The sequence below is a fragment of the Phymastichus coffea genome, unplaced genomic scaffold (genome assembly GCF_024137745.1).
Source record: "Phymastichus coffea isolate CEN01 unplaced genomic scaffold, Cenicafe_Pcof_1.1 PCOF00098, whole genome shotgun sequence".
In the NCBI taxonomy this organism is placed as follows: Eukaryota; Metazoa; Arthropoda; class Insecta; order Hymenoptera; family Eulophidae; genus Phymastichus; species Phymastichus coffea.
In genome coordinates, this window is record NW_026706909.1 from 414221 (window position 1) to 433327 (window position 19107).

Genomic DNA, 19107 nt, shown 5'->3' on the forward strand with positions numbered 1-19107 from the left:
GGAACCTGAACAACTTTCTAGCCAAATTCAACGCAAAGGGCAGGCAAATCGGCATCAAAGTGGAAAAGAAATCGATCTTCACTTGGGATTCGCTGTTCGAAAATGACAAAGGAGATTATTGCGTGTTTAAGAATTCATTTTTCTCCGATAATTTTTTGAACAAAAACGGCCGCAATCGAATGAGGATTACGCACGACTGCTACGAAGACGAGGACTTCTCGAAATGATTTTTTATGTTTCTGTTATCAGCAATTAGCTATATTCATTTTTTTTCTCTGTGTGTTGTTTGAATCGGCATTCAATTAGAATGATCTTGTAAGTGATTACGGTGATGATTCGATCAGGCGAACATACCGATTGCATGTGTATAATGTATTCAGAAGTATTTATGTGTACGAATGAATAACTTATTTAATCTATTTATTTATAAAATATTTGTTCTCAAATGTCGTTAATTTTTTAATAAAAAATTATTAAAATAAAATCTATATCTATTTCTCGTACGCTATTGTCACTACTCGATTCGCAATGTAATTACAGTTATTATTAAAATGATAGACTTTTATTGTGAACTAGTCTTCTAACTATTACTTTACATACTTTCAACATTGCTCTCTTTTTCTTTCATTTATTTTTTTACTGTCAATACGACTATTGAACGAATGCATTTATTTCCTCAATAAAAATTATGCTATAAATTAATCGGTATAAACGTGAAACTTTGAGGCCAATTCATTAATTCAATGGCAATGGCGAGAACGGTTTCTGAAAAAATTAGGCATGTTTACGTATGTTTACCTTGTTCATTAGTGCGATAATCGATGACTCTTAAGTGATCATTCATATTCCAGTCATGTTATATATATATATATATATATATATATATATATATATACACAACCACGGTAACGGTAGGTATAGCAGCAAAACGAGTTCAACCTAACGGTGTATTCTCGTTCAAGTTCATTAACATTTTGCCTCGTAAGCAGAACCGGCGAAATACAAAAAAGTCAGTCTCGATTCGGCTGCCGTATGGAAAACACAACATTACAATACTGTACCAGAATGTTTGGAATCGCGATTTTGATTCTGCTCTACCTGTCGCAGTCGAGTGAATCGCTGAAGACGCACAATAAATCGCATTACGTGGCGAACGACCGAAATTCGTCCATCGACATAAGCGTGAAAGACGGTCGCGTGGTTTACGGCCTGTGCGATGTGCATCAGAGTGGAATGCGCGCGAGGAAGTGCCGGCTCGTGGCTGAGAAAAGTGTCAGTAAGAACGACAGTTACTCCTGTGACTTGACGCTGAAGGCCAATGGAACAATCGGCGCCAAGTTCGTTGTCGGTGGACTCAGCAAGAACAAAGTGCTCCTCGTGTGGGAAGAGATAGCCGAAAAGAAATACTTGAAAAACTATGTAGTCCAGATGAAGGATTGCAAAGTTTTGAAGAGCAAAATTTCCTTCGATAAAGGCAGATCGTTCCGCGACAATACGGTCCTTTTGTACGGCGGCTCGTACGACGTGTTCTTTCGAAATTCAAAGATCTGCGGCACGAAATTGTGCAAGGTGACAATGAGCGCGGATAATAAAGTCGTCAATGGGCCGATTGGTTATCTCGAGGATCCCAAGTCATGGCACAGCTTGAGGCGAGTCGCGGCAGACTCGTCTGACAAGGGATACTTATATATCAAGAGAGATATCAACGACACCAGCTTCTTTATCATTGAAAATGATGGTGGGATATGATTCCTCTTTTTCTTTCGATAATAAGTTTAGTTGCTTTCGCTTTGCACTTCTTTAACATACCGACTAGACTACGACAAACTGCAATCCATAGTTCAAAATATTCGTTAAAATATCTTTGCATTCGTACTTTCGAATTGACGTTGTATCTTAAATTTTAGGATCAGCCAAGCTTCTCAGACAAGTATCCGGCAAACCGCAAATCTCCTCCTCGACGGCTAACAATCTGATCGGCACTTGCTACGTTCGGAAAAATCAAAGCGACGACATAAAATGCGCGCAGTACGATGCGAGCGGCAAATTAAGATTCGAAGCCAGCACGCCGACTGACGTCAACGACGAAACCAAGCTGCTCTACGTGCACAATGTGGCCAAAGGTGGTATGATTACGGTGCTCAGAGAATGCAACGAGAAAAATTGCCGCAAGAACGCTTGCCGCCACGTGATTTTAACAAAGTTCGACGCCAAGGGAGCAAAGGTAGGAAGTAAAATCGAGGAAGATCCCCGAGGTGGTTGGATGTCTTTCTACGAGAATGAGAGGAATCATTACTGTCTGTTCAAAGCTCGCGGCTACGTGGATACTCCCGTCGCGATAGGCAAACAAAAATTAAGGATTGCCTACAAGTGCTTCGAAGACGTCGACTTTGTTTGACAACTACTTGAAATTCTTAATTTTTATTTATCTTACGGCTTGTAGTTAGTACTGTTATAGCGTGTTCATAGATTGAACTTGTGCAAATATTTGTTTTTGTGATGGAATGTGGACTTATGATTTTTTTTAATTTTTAAATAGTCTCAATGTTACCATTACGATTTATCTCTTTATGAGAGTAAATTTCCTCAAATCTTAGTTTGGTATAGTATTATTTATTTTCAATTTATCACTTATCCTGTCCTTTCTGAACTGCACGCTTATTTAGGCGCACGTTTTAATCGATAGACAACTAGGATTCAAGTTTCTGGAATGGCAAGTTTTAATTTGAAACTTGTATTATAACGACGCAAGCGGGAAAATCCAGTCTCAACGGAGCAATAAAATCGTCAGTTCAAGGACCTTTTCACAGCTGACGCTCTCATTAAAGAAAACTCCTATGCCTATATATGCGGCGATCAGTTAGCCGCCATTCCTCGTCTAGAAGTATACCCTTTCTCTCTCTCATCCGAATGTCGATCCGAATGTCGATCCGAATCACAGCAATGTTGAGCTACACTTTATCCACGATACTTTTACTTGTGTTCTTATCGCAAAGAAGCTTAGCCTATGAGGCTTTCAATAAAACACGACCCATATTGTTGAGTAAGTGGAATAACGCCAGCTTCCAGTCGAGTAACGGTCGCATAGCTTACATCGACTGCACCGACGATGAGAAGAGCAGTTGCACAGTGATCGCCGAAAAAGCTGCTCGTTCGAACGACAGCTACTCGTGCGCCGTCTCGCGCGCGGACAGTCGCGAGATGACGCAGTTCGTGCTGCGAGGCAGCCTCGGCGCCGAGAAAATCGTTCTCACCTGGCGGGAATGCCTGGGACGCCAGTGCGCGTTCAAGTTTGGCATTCTTCGCATGAACGATTGCAAGCTCGACGTGCCCACGCTCGAAGTCGAGCTGCGGGACAAACCGGCGGTCAATCTGCACGAGAGGGGCCTTGACGTGTTCTTCAAAAGTGCGAAGCTCTGCGGTAAGAAATTGTGCCGAACGAGCTTCGACAAGGACGGCAAAGTGCTGAAATCGACGCACGGTTACGTGGACAACGACTGCTCTCATATAATACCAATCGCGTCTAATTTTTCAAAGGAGTCGCTCTTTTATTTTTGTACGGAGGAAGGTACGCACGAGAGGAGCTCGCTGGAATGGATTAAGTTCTCCAAAGTGTTCGATGTTGACAAGCAGTACTTTAAGCATCCGATCAAAGATGGTTTTTACCTGATCACGGCCGACGGTGAGTATGTTAGGTTTTACAACGTCTATCGAAATGGATCACGTACATTTCCAAAATTACCAAGTAAAATTAAAATCTTGAAAAATCTTTTAAAATAATTTACGAAAGAACTGCAAAGACAAAAATCCAGTCGCGAAAAAAATTCGTCCAACTAACGCGTATCTCTTTAAAAAATTACATCAGGAAACAAAACATTTCTGGCCGAGGACAATGGCAAAACATTCACTTCGACAGCTCACGGACTCATCGCCATATGCGCGATCTACGACTGCTACATTAACTGTTCGCAATTCAACGATCAAGGTCATCTGAAATTCAACAGAATGTTGGCGGGTGGCGCCGACGATTACATCGACATTTTAGACATACGAAACTTATCACAAGGAGGCTTTCTACTACTTCTGAAAGAGTACTGGGATTGTTCAGAGAGAAACGGACTCAGAGACATGTGTCATCATGTTACTCTCGGTAAGTTTGACGCGAAAGGCAAAATCGTTGGAAGTACGGTTGTCGAGGGTTATTACGGCGCAAAGATGGACATGTACGAAGATGAAGAGGGTAACTATTGTACGGTGAGCAGTCATTCTAAGAAATCTTCTATTTTCTGGGGTGATAAGAAAGTGAATTTTAGTTACAAATGTTTTAATGTTACTGATCTCTCTCAGCGTCCTTTTTAAGCCTACTATATTTTATTGAAATGGATTAAAAAATGTGTTGGTGCAATTTTTTTAATTTGTTCATGATTGTTGTACTGAACATGTATAGTTTCTACCAATCTTTAATAAAAATACGATATATTTTGGAATAGAAATGTATTTGTACAGTTTTTATTGCTTTTTTTATAACAATCTTTCACCAGCTAAATTTTTCATTGAACAATGTACTGAAATCAGACATTTAAATGACGACAACAATGAAAATGCTTTTGCCGAAAACCTTTTTTTCAATTACAACTATAATAATAATAAAATGATAATTATGATAATGATGATTATAATAGAGCCTTCTAATCATCTACTGAAAAATAGCGAAAATAATTGCAATAACGGTACATATATGCAAGATACTCGTTTAATCGCGCCTTAACGGTTTCTCCAAGATCAAGCGCACAGCAGCGCGAGTTTTGTTTTCACAAGCAAAGCATCAACTATCGCGAACGAGCACTGACAAGCCATCCGTCGGTGTTACATCAACAATTCGGCAAAATGCACAAATCATTCATCATTTTCGTCGCAATAATCTTCAGTAGCGCGTACGAAAGCTACAATGAAACGCACCACATATGTCTTGAAGAGTGGGGGAGCATCGATACGAAGCTGAAAGACGGAAGAGTAATATATTCAAATTACACGACTACAGGATTGGCAAATAAAAATTGCAGAGCGGTGATGGAAAGAGCGTGGAGTTGGAGTTCTAACCACAGCTACGCGTGTGACGTGAAAAACGAGCGCGAGAGTTTCTCACAAAGTGTCGTTCTTCTGTCAAGAAAAGACGACGCGGGCACTACATCACCTACGGCATACTGAACATCAGCGACTGCAAGTTTGTTTTGGTAAAATTCGACAAGAGGTCGGTGAATCGTAAAACTGCAGCCGTACTATACTATCGTTCCTTCGATGTGTTTTATAAAGATAGAACGGCTTGCGGTGATATGATGTGCCGAATGTCGTTCAACGCAGACGGTAATGTTTTTAATTAATTATATGCTTTTGTAGAGGGAAGTTTGATCGACTAAGATTCCACTCTGCAATTGTTATATATTGACATTTCTATGTTAGAGTCGAATGAGCAGATAAATTTGTAAAATATAATTTTATAATTGCGTACAACTTAATTCATTATGGTAATTCTTTCGAAATATTGTTTTTACCAAGCTCAGCAATTAAATAATAAATTTTAATTTTGCCACATCGTTGCAAGACACAAAAAGTTACTAAAACGTCTTGATGGTCGACCTGGCGTAATATTTTCAAGAGCCTACAGCGTAATAACTGCATGTACAACTTACAGAAAATATAACGGCCGTGTCGACTACTTAAGCTTTGATATAAAACTAATAATCTCATCGCAACAACACTCTCTAGCAAAGACAGCAGTATCAAAGAAGTTATATGAATACGAAATGTCTTGGATTTAAGTATTGCAGTGTTTTATAAAACCAGCAAATACGGAAATACTTACACTAATCTGATACTTGAAAACTTTGACTAAACAGGAAAAAATAACGAGGAGCACACCGGTGACAAGTTACTGCGGCGAAACAATGGGGACGCAAAATGGAGAGGGTAATAATTATTTCATCATGAATCGTTGTATTAAGGAGTCCAACAATATATGAAGAGAAAAAGACATCAATTTCAAATGAAGGAACTTTTTATAATTTGCAAGTTATTCAAGACAGATCGTCTTTGGTAAAACAATTAACGTCAACACTAAGATTAGTAGATCTTTCGAGATTCACATGTTCAACGGTTTGATCAATCACAGTAGCGCAGCATTCTTTATTTCCACTTTTCCAAATATGAGTATCTACTATAAATTTTATCCTATTATTAGCAATAACCAATTCATTCAAATGTACATTGCCAACTTTTTTTCTCTCGCTATTCACTTTAATTACAACGAAATCAGTCGCTGTGTTATAATCTATTTCATTGTCAGATTTCGCATATTCGGAAAACAGGATAAGAAAACCGCTATCGGATTAATTGTACATGTGCTTCTGTGAAACTTTCTCTTTGAAATTGTCATCATCAAAACGTTAAAATTGATATTCCTTTTCAAAAGTCATACTAGCGTTGCGTGCGGTCTTCTCTGATACACATGATCAAATCGCTGACCATGGAAGTGTAAAAAATAAATTTATTATTACAAATAATTAGTTGTAATAATAAATTTAATAAAAAATTTATAATAATAAATTAGTAATATAAATAATTATTTATATTACTAATTATAATTATTTATCTTACTAATTACGAAATCTGAATTAAAATCTATCCTTCGCAAGAATGTCTTTATTTCTGCTTTTCTATATCAAGAAACATAATAGATCCGTTTATTACAATACTAAACAACACATCACTCATTAATATTAAGTCAGTGATAGCTGCTGATATAATTATCTTGTTTATGTTTCTCTGAAAATAACAGAAACTCTCGTGCCTCACTAATATTTCTACATCATACATTGAAAGTCGTGAGTCGAATGGAGTTCGGACGCAGATATAAATTCGATTAAATACTACGTATGCAAAAAATTTCGATAGAACTCTGAAAGAAGACGTTAAACATGTATAAGTCAAAAATTATCTATAGAATCTTATTTATGAGTTTAATTTGTTCAAAATTCGAAGCATTGAAAGTGTATAACAGATTAGTATATGAGCAAGTCAGAGGTCCAATCGTTCAATACAATTTCCATGATGGACGATTATTGTACACTTCGTGTGATGACAATAAAAGTGAGTTCAAGTGTGAGGTATCGAGTGAAAAATCTGCATATCAAAATGACACTTACTCCTGCGAATTCACACTGAAGTCTGAACAACAAAATGGCACAGTTCATTTCAGAAATTTTTTAGATGGTTTTGGCAAAGATAAAGTTTTGGTTGGTTGGGAGGACAATGGAGAAAATAAATTCATCAAATATAGTATTATTAATTTGAACAATTGCAATATCGCAGAAACTAAATTGATAGCACGTCAAAATCAATCTTTAAAAGATTACCACGTTCTCATTTATGATGATAGTTATTCTGTGATTTTTGAAAATGATAATTTGTGCGGTAAGAAATTATGTAAAATGACAATCAATGCCGATGGTAAAGTAATAAGTGGTCCTAAAATTTTTTTTGATAATATTGGCCATCCAAGGTATTTTAAAGTGCTTAGAAGCAATTCATCCATGAAGAGATATTTCTTTATCAGGAGGAAAAATTCCGAGACTAGTTATAACTTGGTAAAAACAGACGGTAAGGGAAAATACAAAGGATAACCGACTAATTAAGTAATTCATATGTTTCAATAAAAGGTTAAAAAATTAAGTTATTGCTCTACATTAAGTAAAGGAAATACATATTTAAACTACGTAAATATAAAATAGCGTTTTATTTATACTTTATCATGATTACTTCAGGATCAGCAAAAACGCTAACTCGAGTGAAAAATATGCTACCTCCATATTACACCACGACAGCTCACAACTTATTTGGCATTTGTTACACAATTCAGTTGTCTTCTATATTCGACACGGAAATCAATTGTAGTCAATACAGTAATGAAGGAAATTTGAAACTTGAAATGACGATCAAAGGTCTCAATAGAACAAAAATGATGAGGTACATGCATAACTTACCAGAAGGCGGGTTTATATTCATTGACGAAGACTATGCGAATTGTGAGCCTGATCATTGTTCCGTTTATTTTGCCGCTGAGAAGTGGAATGCTGATGGTAGAAAAGTCAGTGGTTTGAATCTTGGATTAAGATGCGATAATCCAAAAGCTAGAGCACGGACGTCTTTTTTCGAAAATGAGGAGACTCACTACTGCTTGGCTTGGACTTGTCGAACTGATAGCATAAATGAAATTCACGTTACCGTCAAGTGTTTTAATGATACTGATTTTACTTGATTGTTCAATTTTTTTCACAATTTTTGTACTTATAAATGATTATTTAAATAATGATATCAAACCGATCTATTGTTTAAGAATACATTGATACATATTCTAAAAACTTCTTCCTCTTTTTTACAGCTTGTTCAATAGTTTATACATATAGTTTTTTAAACTGCTTATAAATAGACAGATTTAAAATTAGAATTTTATAATATAAAGATATAGCTAAACGATAAAATTAAGCTCGATCATCTAACCAATCAGATTTTTTCTCTGACTAGTTAGTAATAGTATTCTTGAGTTAATGTTCTCGAGAAATATTTGTACTACCACATTCCAAAGTAGTAATGCTTTTGCTTCTACGGTAAGTTCTAAATACTGTAAGAACCATGGTGTTGATTTTCGAAAATTAACTTTTAAAAAACAAGTCATACTACCACCAGGGAATCTAACCCAGGTTTCTCCTGTGGAAGCCTGACATATCATCGACAAGCTAGCGCAGCTCTCTATGTCTAATATTATGTTATGTATTGTTTATTCGTTATCTAATTACAATGAAAAATACTTATTTGAATAAAAAAGGCATTTCATCCGAAACGTAATATAAATGAATAAATTGCTGCTACTAGTTGTACGGTCGAAGAATTTTTTTGAAAATTTGAAAAATAAGCAAAAGTCAAGGCATTATGTTAGATTATTAAAACTTTTCTAAGTAAATTATCACATATAAATCATACAAAATAGTTGTAGAAATTATATATTATTGTACTTTCATGGATAGGATTAAAAAATAATTTTAAAAAATGTTCTGGCTTATTGAGGTAACAGATCATCTCCCAATTCATCATCTCCAAAATTATCATCTCTTCTTCCTATTGATATCATTGGCCTTGTCAGTAATGCTTCAAATGAATCAGTATAATTTTTATCTAAATGCATTCAAATAAAGTAATGAATAATATTTATAGTTTTTACATGTAAAGCGATCTAATTATATAACTTTACCATAATACTTTGGTCCTATTGTGAAATGAGAAGAATTTGGCCGAGAAACGCCATAACTGAAATAATTCTCTTCATTACAAAAAACCGGACTTGTTTTTTTTCCAGATGCTGTACTTAATCTCGATACTGATGATACTATACTATTACTCCTACTTAAACCTACGTATGACATAAAAATATTGAATTGATAGGTGCTGTGTTTAACAAATTTATTGTAATTAACCAATTGTTTCAATAATTACCGATTTTACTTGTTTTGCTCATTTTCATTCCAGCTCCATTACTGTGTAGTTGCAACAATCTTTTCAGTTCAGTAGAATACTTTTTGGCATCTTTCGAGCCTAAACTTCGCTCTAGCTCACATAAAGATTTCAAGCAGTTTATATTATTGGGAAACATTTTATTTATGTCACGATATTCCGCCAAAGCTTCATTAATTTCTCCTGATTTCTTCAAACAATCTGCAAACAATAATCGCCATTCAGGTTGACCAAGAGTCAGATCTACCCCTTTCAAGGAGTATTCTAGTGCTCCGCTGAAATTCTGTTAAGTAAAAGAAATTTTAATTATTGTCTAGTGTAATTGCGCATATCATTAAAACTATATGATTTGACCTTTGTTGACATACAATGAGAGCGAAGCCAATATATAACTTCGAAATTTGCTGGATAAGCTCTGTAAGACTAAAAAATTACGAAATTTTTTAAATTGATCAAATGAAATTGCGTATAGATTTATATTGCACTTCAAGAATTACCTCAGAATAATAATAATAAGCTTGTTGCTTGTCAGATATATTATCATACATTTCTCCTAATTTCTTTAATACACCAGGATCAATTAGTTTTAAAGCGATTAGTTGATTGTACCTTTGAAATAGGTTATTTTCATTGAAAGAAATTCAATCATCAAGTCTTGTGAAACGATTAAAATACAAACCTTTTATCTGCTTGCTCAACGTCACCATGAAGTTGACATATATGGCCCAATTGATAAATTGTCAGAGGATCGTTTTGTGTTATTCGAGTCACTTTGGAAAAGCACTTAAAAGCTTCGTCAAGCATGTCTTTTTTCTTGTAAACAAGACCTAAAATTCCGAAAATTATCAATAAAAAACGTTTTTTTCAGTCGAATTATATTCAACTGTACCTAAATTATACAAGCCCTGAACATGATTTGGATCGCGTTTTAATGCACTCAGTAGAAGATTCTCCGCGCGTATTAATTCATTTTTCGCTATGGCACAAGCTGCTAAATTAACATAAGCAGCAGGATTCGATTTATCCACACTTTTAGCAATTTCAGAATATTTTTCTGCTGCAATATAATCTTCACGCTGAAATAATGAAGAAATCACGACAAGTGAACCAACATAGTAAATTAATTTTTCAATGCTAAACTCACCAGAAAGTTTATAAATGATAGTACGATAGATGCAGAACTATTGCTATTCATATCTTCATGTTCAAAATTCTGTAGTGCTGTTATCGCAGTCTGTACTTGACCATTGTGGAGATGGATCATGGCTTTGTTAATTTCTAAGTTGACTGCTAACGAAGTATACGCAGAAGATTTTATAGCTTGCGCGCACCTTGAAAACACTAGCATATTTAGAAAACTGCATATTTGTGAATTAATTTTAAAACTAACCATGCATATCCTTGTGCGAGGGTTTCTTCAATGACAGGAGCTATCAGATTAGCAGTGCTCAGGATAGTTTTTTCAGCCTTGATTTTCAACTCTCGTTCGAATTTCGATAATTCATCATTTTTTATAGTATCATTAAAAATATTTATTGTGATATCGTCCTAAAGATTATTTAAAAAATGTATGTCATGTTAAAATTGAAATTTAATTACTAAAATTTTACCGTCATGATACTGTATTCACTGTCAATGTTGATAGGAAATGGAACATCAAGTAATTCAAGAAAACCCCTTTTCATCCCGTCTACGCGTGATAGGGCAAAATAACACAAAATAAGCTGCATTCCCGATTCAAGATCAGGCTTCTCTCTCATTACCCACTCGAACTTCTGTGCTGCTTCATCCAATTTTCCTGTCTGCACTAAAAGAATGCCAATATTGTACACTATCTTTCTCCTGAAATAATGCAGTATATTCTAGCTGTGTTGCCATCAGTTTTATAAAGCATTCTTACAGTTGAAATATTTTTTATGCTACCTAGTATATTTGTAAGTCAAAGGCGTTTGATCAAGAGCCATCTGGTACATTTTCTTCGCTTCCGTCAAATTTCCCATTTTAACGTAGATATTACCAATATTGACTTTCAATCTAGCAGTTTCACCGAAAATTTTATTGTCGATAATTTTCCTGTATTCTATTATTGCTTCACGATACAATTTTTGTGCTTCGTACTGTTGCGCTAAATTATAAATGACCTGTTGGCACACGTTTATGCATGTTTTATTTGAAAATTCAAGGAATATATAACACGAAATCGTACTGCAAAAGTTAAACGCATATTGTGATTGTCGCTCAACTCAGCACTATCTTCAAAAACAATAAGAGAGCGCTTCAGCGACACAGCTTCTTTGGCTCTTTTCAAGGCAATCTTTATATTTTTCACGTATGCTGCCATCGCAGATTCTTCTAGCAGAGCCATGATTTTTCTTTTGTATTTTTTGATTTTCCGCTCTGGCCTGTCGATAGTTATTCTTTTTTCTTTGTTTTGGAAACATCACTTTCTTTAAGTTAGATTCGATACTTACGTTTCTTCCTGTTCAAACTCGAACGAAGCGTTGCTGTCGGCACTACGTCGAGAGGCACTGGTGTAACCAGCACCTCTGACTGATGTCATTGGCCGTGAAAGTGACCCTGTAGCTGGTCTTCCTGCCGTACTGATCTTGTGAAACTGAACGTAATCGTCGATAAACAACTTGTTCGATTGTATCGTCGAATGATACTTACACCGGGTGACGTTCCTCGGCTTTCAACGCTTGCCCGAGAATATTTTGCCGTAGACTTTAAATCACATAAACTTATAATATAATACATTTAATATAATATTTAGTGTATGGAGTTTTCAAAAATAAACTTACGGACGGACGGGTTCCATAAGTGCTTTTGATATTTTTTTTGAAAAAGTCATCTTGACATAAATCAGCTGTAGAATATAACATAGGGTAGTCATTATAACCTGTTGCAGTATTATGACTGATAGTCAGCATTTTGTATTACTTAATATTTCAAACAATTTAAATGCACTCTTCGTTAATAGTAAAACAATTTATTATAAACAAAAAGTAAAAAGTACAGTTATCAATCTCATTTACAGTACATGGTTACTTTTCCCATTTGAACTGTACATACATACTTGTTGTTATGACGTTTGTATACATAGCAACCACCCGAACTTCCGCAGTTATCGATACTTCCATAGCAGTCAACTCCAGAAATCCTCGTTGACGATATACTTAAATGCACCCGCACGACTGCAAGATAAAATGTAACGTTCGAAGATATTATAATTGGCAGTGTGCGATACTTAGTATTGAAAAACTTTATTCATCAAACTTCTATGCGATCTGTCTTATATAAATCTGGTTAGAAGCTCAAGCTTTTAATTGTACGCAAAATGGAATACATGGAAAATTGCAACATTTATATAACGTTCACTGTACATGCGAATGGATAATACTTGCTGATTTATACAATTTGCCAGGCGGTGGTTTCCTAGTATTGGCTACAAATATGTCGAAGCCCAATAGAATAATGATTTACTATATGTACACTTTGATGAAAATTAATTCCAATGGTCAAAAATACCGAAATATCCAAGTTCCTCGTCGCCAGATTTTTCAGAGTTCCCATAAGCAAGAATTTCAAAAGAAAAACACGATATTGCGTTATGACACTTTCTTATAACGTGGATAGATTTGAAAAAAATTATACACATATGCGTGCTAATAACTGCTGCACTGATGCTCGTTTCTCTTTGTGAAAAATTAATCAAATTGTTCAAAAATTATTATAGGTGCCTTTCAAAAATTCATTACTTATTTATAATTTTTTATTTATCAACGGATATTACGTGCCGTTACATAGATATTAACTAACGTTTTATCATGCATACGTTAATCAAAAGACATTAATATATGCATTACTATACAATATTATCAATTTCATTTAAAGATTCATCAAGTTTGAGTAAACTATTTTATTTCGTCACCGTCCTTGGCATCGGTTAATAATTTACTTGCTTATATAGAAATAAAATTTTTTTGGAGAAGGCAGGTCACCACTTCAGCACCCACTTCACAACTAGCCTTTTTACCTTCAAAAATAAAATCAACATTTTTTTTAATGATAAATTTTTTGGTATTTTGGAATGATCGTGTAATGCATTTTCTTACCCTGGAGGTTTAGACACTCTTTGCCAGCTGCTGAGTCTTTAAAGTCTTTATCGATAATTCCATTTTTCACCTAATAACAACAAAAATAAAGATCAGCCTGAATTCTTTTTAAGTCTCTACATGAAAACTACTACTTACAATTCCACTATTATCAAACAAACATGCGCTGAAGCATTGTTGATCGCTTACATTAGGAAAACTTTTATTTGCTAGGATTTCTTTGACAGCATCTTTAATATAAATCAAATGTACCAAACTAAATATGACTTGAATAGATATCTACATGTAGATTTCAAATGTATTATTACCTTCAGTAAGTTCATATTTTTTGGCACATTCATCGATCACGCCTTGTGGTACTTTAATAGGAAAACCATTCATCTCCTTATTCTAAAAGATGAGACTTTATTAGATTGCATTTATTATAGTTTTGGATAATCGAAAATACAAAATGAAAAAAAATTGCAATTTCGTGCTAACTGCTAGGAATTCTATATTTGGCGAACTTTTATATACTTAGCAATTTAGTATACATAGGTCTTTTTTTTATTGAAATAACTCATGTGAAAAAATATTATAAAGTTGAACTGAATTAAAACATGTTATAGAATAATACTCACAGCGCCAACGATACAAATTGCAGCACAAAAAGCGACAAGAAACTTCATTTTAGACATACGTTACTCCGTTACTTCGTAAGATTATCTTTCAAATTCAAATCCAGCAACTGTTAGGATGAAGATGATGGCATGCCTTTTATAGAATTCAACGATTAAAAATATATTTTATCTCGATTTCAGCTACGTTGTTTTGTGAATGCTTCTCAGAAGATAAATGTGACCTGCACTTTTAAAACATTCTCATTTTTTCGCTTTACTGTTTTAATCTCAATTATCAGCTGATTCGTGAATGCTCTCTGTAAAGGAAAAAATATAATCTAACTTTTTCAGACGCCTCGTCTGATATCTGTCGATATTAAGATATCCTAAAAAAATTGGAAATTATCAATAAATATGGTAGCAATAAAAAAAATTGAATTGTTGGGCGCGGCTAACAGTTTGATTTACTTACAAAAAGAAAAAGGGGAAACAAACTTGATCTACTATTGTAGGATTCGTGCGGAGGCTGGCACCGGGGAAACACGCTAGAGCGTCTGGGAATTAGGCCCATGTGAGCAACAGGCGAGCCAAACAAAACGCACGTGCGAAGAGTTTAGATAGCCTAGGTAATTTAGGGCTCGTTTTCGACCTCGGATGGAAATTGTTGCATCAGGCTAAGAAAACTGTGTTTGCGTGTAAGGTAAGGGAGATGTATTCGCGAGATATAATTATACTTAGATTAAGAGAAAGGTGTCGCGTTAAATCAATGTAAGGTTGAGGGGAGAGCGGGTTAATCGTTTGGACCATAGAAAAATATATATTAAAAAAAAATGCCGTAGCTGGCTTGTGCCCTCGACCTGACCCATTGATGTGGGGGTGGCGTTGTACGTTGGAGGCTGGCGGATGGGGGCGCGAACAGTAGCAGGGCAATTAGGAAAAGGGCGTGGCAACAATGCGCGCGCTTTTGAAAAGCCCAAGAAGGCTTAGTGCAGGTGTTAAATCCGCAGGATGCGCCGATTAGAGTTTTCATTCTATAGCTAACTCTCGTCTGAACGGTGACACCGCTCCTCTCTCGCTGTCTTTGCAAAGTTTGCGTGTATTACTATTTAAATTTGTTGTAACAACTTTTGAGGAAATAAAACATAACAAAAATATACAAAAATACAAATCCTTATTTTGGCTACTTCTCACCCCTTACAATTATCTTATATTACCAGTATAAGTGAACATCTAAAAATCTGTTACGTCATTAAATTTGAAATTATTACTAAATCTACGAATATCAACATAACTAATATTGACAAATATTAAGTATTTTAAATCCTAGAATTATCTTATGTAAATATGTCATGTTTTTAGAACTCTTTAAACTTCGCCTGCGATAGTTTTGTTTTATGTAAAAATTGAAACTGAATATGAATACAAATAAGCGATGAGCGCATACAGCCCGCTTAATGACACTATTACAGTGTGATATAAGGTAAATCAACATTTTTATCAGTACGGGAAATTCACGAAAAATCATTTAAAAATAATGACTTTTCTCTTATTGAGGTATTTTATCTTATTAACATAGAAACTGTATTGCATTTATTCTTTCAGGTTATTTACATAAAGTTTTCAGTTCTTTTGAAAATATACATAACGTTTATTAATTCATGAAATTATAAGTTTTCTTCTTTACAGAAAAATATAATTAAAATAAGTTTTTTATTGTAAATATTTTTATAATTAGATTAAGTTCGAAAAAGATCTTATATAATTTACTGTGCGAATTTTTCAGTATAACATTCCAGAGGACAATTGAAAGAAATAAAAAACTAAAGAAAGTACAATTATACACACCAAAGGTATTATATACACATTCGAGTAAATTTCATCTCATATAATCATAATCGGGTAAAGAATAATTGATAAATGTTTAAATTTTGACAAAATTTTGAGATTGAATCAAATAGATAAGAAGATTTACCATAACTTTAAACGTGTATTGCGTTTGGCAATCATCGTCTGTGATAACTTTTAAAAAGTCACATAGTAAACTTATGTTCAATTACACCGACAAAGGAATTGTATATATAAGCTTATTCTTTTAAAGATTATATTTTCGGTTGTACAAGCGGAATGTACAAGTGTGAAAAAAAATCCTTTCCAATCATAGTAAAATAAAAAGCTATATTTAATTATACTTTTATTTACATACTATTCTATTACTGATACTTTAATCTGACATCAAATGATGTAACATAAAATCTTTTGGTAGAATATTTTTGACCTGATTCTAAAATTAACCGACACTTACTCACTTGCTATTTACAACTGTGAATGCCAAGGATGATTCGCCGGCATTTATCAATTACCTTATATTCGAATCACTGACGTGGATGACTTTCACGATGTTTCTTATTACAAAGTACCTCTGGAAGATTCCATTGGAATTACAAAAATTAACTAGGAATTCCATCACATAGACATTTATTTTACACACGATCATTTTGATTTTTTATCAGAAATTAACGTTTTCTTCTGCCAAAACTATTATAACAAACAATGACGCATTTTGCTTGTTTCGCCATTTACGTATTCGAACCACGTACGTCAAACGATGCTTATCCTATTTTTACATGCACTGGCCGCTGTACTACTCTACTTATAAGACGAATTATTCAATGATTACGTTGCCCAATGTACACGTTTAAAGCTGACAGCAACCAGTGGTGTCAGTTGATTTTCAGCGGGCATCGGAACACCAGTGACATATACAGAATGTTTGCAACATCTGCCATAATTCTCATAGCATTGCATCTTAGCAGCGCCAAACATGAAAATCTAACGAAAAACTATAAATTTCCAAATAAAGAATTAGTATTATCGGAGGCATCATTCAATAATGCAACTTTGTTCTACGCATCGTGCGAACAATCGCCAAAGCAGTGTACCGTCATCCACGAAACGAATCCTTTCAATAGATCGACTGTGACAGCAAAGTGCGAGGTGAACCTCAAATCTGACAATGTACAATTGTTGGTTGGTTCGCGTAAACAGAAAGCTATCTTCATCACGGTATCCAAATCTTCGATGGTTCAAGCGACTATTGTTAATATGTCCAGTTGTAAATCTGTGGAAATGGACATAGTAGAGGTTCCATCGGATTGGAGCAACATTCAACTGTACTACAAATATATTGACGTTGTTGTGTTCGAAAAGAGCTTCGACGTTATTATCAAAGGATTGAGTAATATCTGTAGCGAGCCTGACAGAAAAATTTACTGTAGCTTTACATTTGATTACGAGGGAAAGAAAATTGGTGGACCGACTGTGTGGCCAAAAATGTATTACGATGAAATGGATATAGTTTCGCCTATTTTGCCAGCAGTTTCGGGAGAATGGTATTTCTTTGTGAAACGAGAAGATTCTTTATCAGCGCTGTTGGTTGATCGACATGGCGGTAAGTTTAGATTTCACAACTACTCAAAAGATTGTCAGCTTTATTTGAAGGATTATGGAAATGTTTAATTATTTCAGGTCCTGAATATGAAAGGATGTACAAAATGCCAAAAGTTCATTTAGATATTTGGAAAGAAGGTTACTCGACCACTAACAACGCGCACGGGATGTGCTACGATTTGATGAATTCGACCATCGGATGTTGGCAAATGGGTGTAGAAGGACGAAAATTAATTACAGAATTTACTTTCAAGCATCAACATCAAACAGCCAAACTTTCCGTTCATAATTTGCGTAGCGGTGGATTTATTATATTGTTGATTACATGTCCAGAACAAATTTGTTCTGGCATTGAAGATCATTATTATCTCTTGAAAGTCGATGCACAAGGAAAATTCACTGGCCATGTAAATGTAGAAGTCAAAAGTCAGTGTAACGCGAAAAACAGTGATATCCTGGCTAAAGTATTTGAGAATGATCAAGGGCAGTATTGCGCAGTCCGGCTATGCAAAAGTCACACTCACGAGGAGGGTCGTCTGGAAACTTCGATCGACTGTTTTTCTAATAATGATTTCACGCAGTAGCAAAATTAGATGTTAAAATTTACGTTTTTTATTACGAAAACTGTTCAATAAATTGTTTTTTGCATTAAATTTCCGTTTTTAGTTTCATAACTTTAATATGCATCCAACTCGTTTTCATATAAATAATAACAAAATTAATAAATAAATTCTTGTGATTTTTTACGAAAAGTAATTTTTAAGCGATGAATAATTACACTTATCTAGAATAATTGAGGCTTGCAAATTGCACATATCTGATGAAAGCCATGTACACACATGTTAACCTAGAATCACATAGCAAGTATTGGCCCATGATTTTGCAAACCGCATGATAACACGTCAAATTGCCCTCTGCTTAATCTCCAACACTGATACACATTGCGCCTATTTCATTCAGTCGGTTTAATTTTTTAATCTATCCATAGAATGTCCGAACAATTGTGAAAAAATCTAGAGTTGTTTAAAACGATTCTTTTCAATATTTAACAACACGAAATAATTTGCATTAGTAATTTGAATTAATTTGCTAAAAAATCATATAAAAATTTTCAATAACTTTTCGCGATTTTGTTAGACTTTATAATCTTTTAAGTGTCTACGTATTGAGTAAAAATCGATAACATTTGGTTTCTATTCGCGAGAACCAGTATTTCAACAATTAATGGAATTGTTCATTTATTTAAATTGTAGAAAGTTGTTAGATAGTTCACTTAATTCTTATTGTATATTATAACGTTTTACAATATTTAACTTCAATGCTAGTCTCGAGTTTATTAAAAAGTGAAAATCATCCGGAGCTTAGTTATTTAAAAGTTGGAT

General features: G+C 34.5%; 3 protein-coding genes across 3 annotated transcripts; 1 reads left to right on the forward strand and 2 right to left on the reverse strand.

Annotated features, from left to right (window-relative positions):
* Positions 1 to 8949: 8949 nt before the first annotated feature.
* Positions 8950 to 12494, reverse strand: LOC131669873 (intraflagellar transport protein 88 homolog). Its single transcript, XM_058945064.1, has 15 exons — positions 12366 to 12494; positions 12235 to 12288; positions 12036 to 12178; positions 11771 to 11966; positions 11488 to 11705; positions 11175 to 11406; positions 10955 to 11112; positions 10709 to 10895; positions 10454 to 10640; positions 10244 to 10391; positions 10062 to 10173; positions 9919 to 9987; positions 9547 to 9847; positions 9305 to 9463; positions 8950 to 9228 (listed from the first exon to the last, which is right to left on the reverse strand). The coding sequence occupies exons 1-15, from the start codon at positions 12492 to 12494 to the stop codon at positions 9113 to 9115; spliced, it is 2409 nt and encodes an 802-aa protein (XP_058801047.1). The 3' UTR covers positions 8950 to 9112.
* Positions 12495 to 12571: 77 nt separating this feature from the next.
* Positions 12572 to 14448, reverse strand: LOC131669901 (uncharacterized). Its single transcript, XM_058945095.1, has 5 exons — positions 14300 to 14448; positions 13988 to 14069; positions 13818 to 13909; positions 13680 to 13749; positions 12572 to 13600 (listed from the first exon to the last, which is right to left on the reverse strand). The coding sequence occupies exons 1-5, from the start codon at positions 14354 to 14356 to the stop codon at positions 13527 to 13529; spliced, it is 375 nt and encodes a 124-aa protein (XP_058801078.1). The 5' UTR covers positions 14357 to 14448; the 3' UTR covers positions 12572 to 13526.
* Positions 14449 to 16974: 2526 nt separating this feature from the next.
* Positions 16975 to 18403, forward strand: LOC131669900 (uncharacterized). The gene is made up of 2 exons (XM_058945094.1): positions 16975 to 17726; positions 17804 to 18403. Exons 1-2 carry the CDS (start codon positions 17045 to 17047, stop codon positions 18307 to 18309), a joined length of 1188 nt encoding a protein of 395 aa, XP_058801077.1. The 5' UTR covers positions 16975 to 17044; the 3' UTR covers positions 18310 to 18403.
* The last annotated feature ends 704 nt before the right edge of the window (positions 18404 to 19107 follow it).

Coding starts and splice junctions, on each gene's coding strand:
- LOC131669901 (XM_058945095.1), bottom strand. CDS start 14,356: ATGTCTAAAATGAAGTTTCTTGTCGCTTTTTGTGCTGCAATTTGTATC. Junction 14,070..14,299: donor CAATTTGTATCGTTGGCGCT/GTGAGTATTATT, acceptor CTCATCTTTTAG/AATAAGGAGATGAATGGTTT. Junction 13,910..13,987: donor AAAATATGAACTTACTGAAG/GTAATAATACAT, acceptor TTTATATTAAAG/ATGCTGTCAAAGAAATCCTA.
- LOC131669900 (XM_058945094.1), top strand. CDS start 17,045: ATGTTTGCAACATCTGCCATAATTCTCATAGCATTGCATCTTAGCAGC. Junction 17,727..17,803: donor GTTGGTTGATCGACATGGCG/GTAAGTTTAGAT, acceptor TAATTATTTCAG/GTCCTGAATATGAAAGGATG.
- LOC131669873 (XM_058945064.1), bottom strand. CDS start 12,494: ATGCTGACTATCAGTCATAATACTGCAACAGGTTATAATGACTACCCT. Junction 11,967..12,035: donor GAGTTTGAACAGGAAGAAAC/GTAAGTATCGAA, acceptor AACTATCGACAG/GCCAGAGCGGAAAATCAAAA. Junction 9,988..10,061: donor CTTATTATTATTATTCTGAG/GTAATTCTTGAA, acceptor GTAATTTTTTAG/TCTTACAGAGCTTATCCAGC.